Source organism: Vigna radiata, chromosome 3 (assembly GCF_000741045.1).
Source record: "Vigna radiata var. radiata cultivar VC1973A chromosome 3, Vradiata_ver6, whole genome shotgun sequence".
In the NCBI taxonomy this organism is placed as follows: Eukaryota; Viridiplantae; Streptophyta; class Magnoliopsida; order Fabales; family Fabaceae; genus Vigna; species Vigna radiata.
In genome coordinates, this window is record NC_028353.1 from 10,848,452 (window position 1) to 10,850,798 (window position 2,347).

Consider the following 2,347-nt stretch of genomic DNA (forward strand, 5'->3'; position numbering starts at 1 on the left):
ATCGACTAGAGATAAGGCCAATTGATAATATATAAGTGAGGTGTAAACCTCACCTTACAAGCCGGTTTTGTGAGGTTGAGTTAGGCCTAGAACCCACCTCTAACATGGTATCAGAGCCAGGTTAAAGCCTATCCTAGCGAGTTCTAAGTGGGCATTTCTGTTTCTATTCCACTCGTTGTCGAGCCAATATTGGACCACCCAATTTTTGCTATCACGCACGAGATGTCTATACCTCGGCGTGAAGGGGGTGTGTTGGAAGTCCCACATTGACTAGAGATAAGGCCAATTTATAATATATAAGTGGGGTGCAGACCTCACCTTACAAACCAGTTTTCTGAGGTTGAGTTAGGCTTAAAACCCACTTTCTAATAAAAGCAATTGAAAATCAATGGTGAAGGTTATTTAAGTATTTTTCTTGATATTAAACTCTTAATTTTTTCCTATAACTCAACTTTTTTACTAAGTAATTTTGCAACCAACTTGACCATGACAGTGGTAGAATATGGCCGTATGTTATTATTATTATTATCTTAATTTAATTTAGAATTAAAAGTTAGAACGTAAAATGTGAAAAATGAAAACAAATATTAGAAATTAATTCAGGGAAAGGAGAACACATTCATAAGAAATACCATTGTTCTTTTATCATCATACTGTTTATAAAAGAAGTACCATTATTAGTTTAATAAGAGATCCGTGGTCATTTTACCATTAAATAATGTGATAGAAGAAGTTAAAGATCGATTTCAATCGATTGAGCTGGTTCACCATTTGTAACTCCAGACATTTTTAATTCACAAATTGCTCTTTCACACCGACAACTGTATCAGTGTTTTTAGTTTACATCGATAAATTAATAAGAATCACTTTAATATAACAAACGCAAAAAAAACCTAAGCTTTCACATTAATCCTACTTAATACTTTTCTCTTTCACATCATACACATAAGTGCTTCTGAAATCGACTTTTCATGTGTACATAGACATAATAATCATAAACAGTATGTTACTTATAACCTCTTCGACATTATAAGATGATAACACGCGACATTTGTTCACGTACTATGGATATGGTGGTTTTGGTGTGTGACGACCATTAGCCCCAGATGGAGGGTAGTCATGGAGTTCAATGTCCATCCTCTCATCAATAGTTGCCTCTACCTGTGACATGGAACATATAAGCTTCTTTCTACACATCAATTAACATTCATGTGTCTTAAACAAGCTTTTAAACTCTGCCTGTACTTGTAATTACCAAAGTTGTAAAAGAATGTGACTCTTGTTGTGAATCTAAGTATAAGTCCAAGTCAGTATGGAATAGAAATGGAACATTATATAAAAATGAAAGATCTATTAATTCATTGTCTTAAGGTTTTAAACAGATAGTAGTGTCAAGATTCGACTCATATCTCATTCGTGTTTGTATCTTTTCCGTGAAAACCTCTCGATAGATCCAACAGTGCATAATCATAGTTAGATGTTTTGATTACAGACGAAAAATCGTAATATGACCAAAATCACAATTTGAATGACTTTCTGAAACAGTGATTTCAAGTATCAGGACATGAGGTTTGTATATATATACCTTGTGGTTGTGGATATTGCCCCCAGCAAGATCAAGAACTTTAGGATCTTGTGTAAGGCTTTCAGTTCCTGTTTATAAAGAACAGTAGAAGGTGAGAAGAAAGATGAAGAAGATCTCTAGAAGAATAAAAGTGGGAAGATGGTGATAGAGTTTTACTTGTAATAGGGACTGCTTGAAGGCATGCAAAATGAGAGAGTCCTAAAAGGATCAAAAACAGGAGGTGAAAGAGAGTGCTCTTCATTCTCTCTCAAGAAAAAGCTCTTTGTTGTGTTACTTGAACCACACAGGTCTCATTATTTATACATGTAGATTATGGATATTTTAGAACATTTGTTAATTAGTATCTAAAGATGGAGGGGGCAATGGTACTGCCAAATTTCAACGCGTTTCCACTTTGGAAAGTTTTCATGAGCAAATAGTCATGAAATTATACTTTTTGGTGGACATGATGAAATTATTATATGTAAATATATTAAGTCAAAATGACAGCAAAAAGTTGAGGAGCACACAATGGAAAGTGGAATATGACACAAAAATGGTGGGGAAAACCAACCTGGTACACTAATCCAAGTCAAGGTTATGTGAACATGTTTATAGTCATGAACCTATATTCCATTCTGAATAGTCTCCAACAGTAAAAATAGGTATATATCCATGAAAATCAATAAAAGATTCAGCACATCGGATTTGCACCTACATTAAGTCCACTCCTATAAAACAAAGGTATAAGGCCAACAACTATGGCACGAAATGTGGCAGGGA

At 34.4% G+C, this 2,347-nt stretch overlaps 1 protein-coding gene across 1 annotated transcript; it reads right to left on the reverse strand.

The window, feature by feature from the left end:
- Positions 1–770: 770 nt before the first annotated feature.
- Positions 771–1,864, reverse strand: LOC106757475. Its single transcript, XM_014640147.2, has 3 exons — positions 1,742–1,864; positions 1,586–1,653; positions 771–1,161 (listed from the first exon to the last, which is right to left on the reverse strand). The coding sequence occupies exons 1-3, from the start codon at positions 1,824–1,826 to the stop codon at positions 1,063–1,065; spliced, it is 252 nt and encodes an 83-aa protein (XP_014495633.1). The 5' UTR covers positions 1,827–1,864; the 3' UTR covers positions 771–1,062.
- Positions 1,865–2,347: the final 483 nt, after the last annotated feature.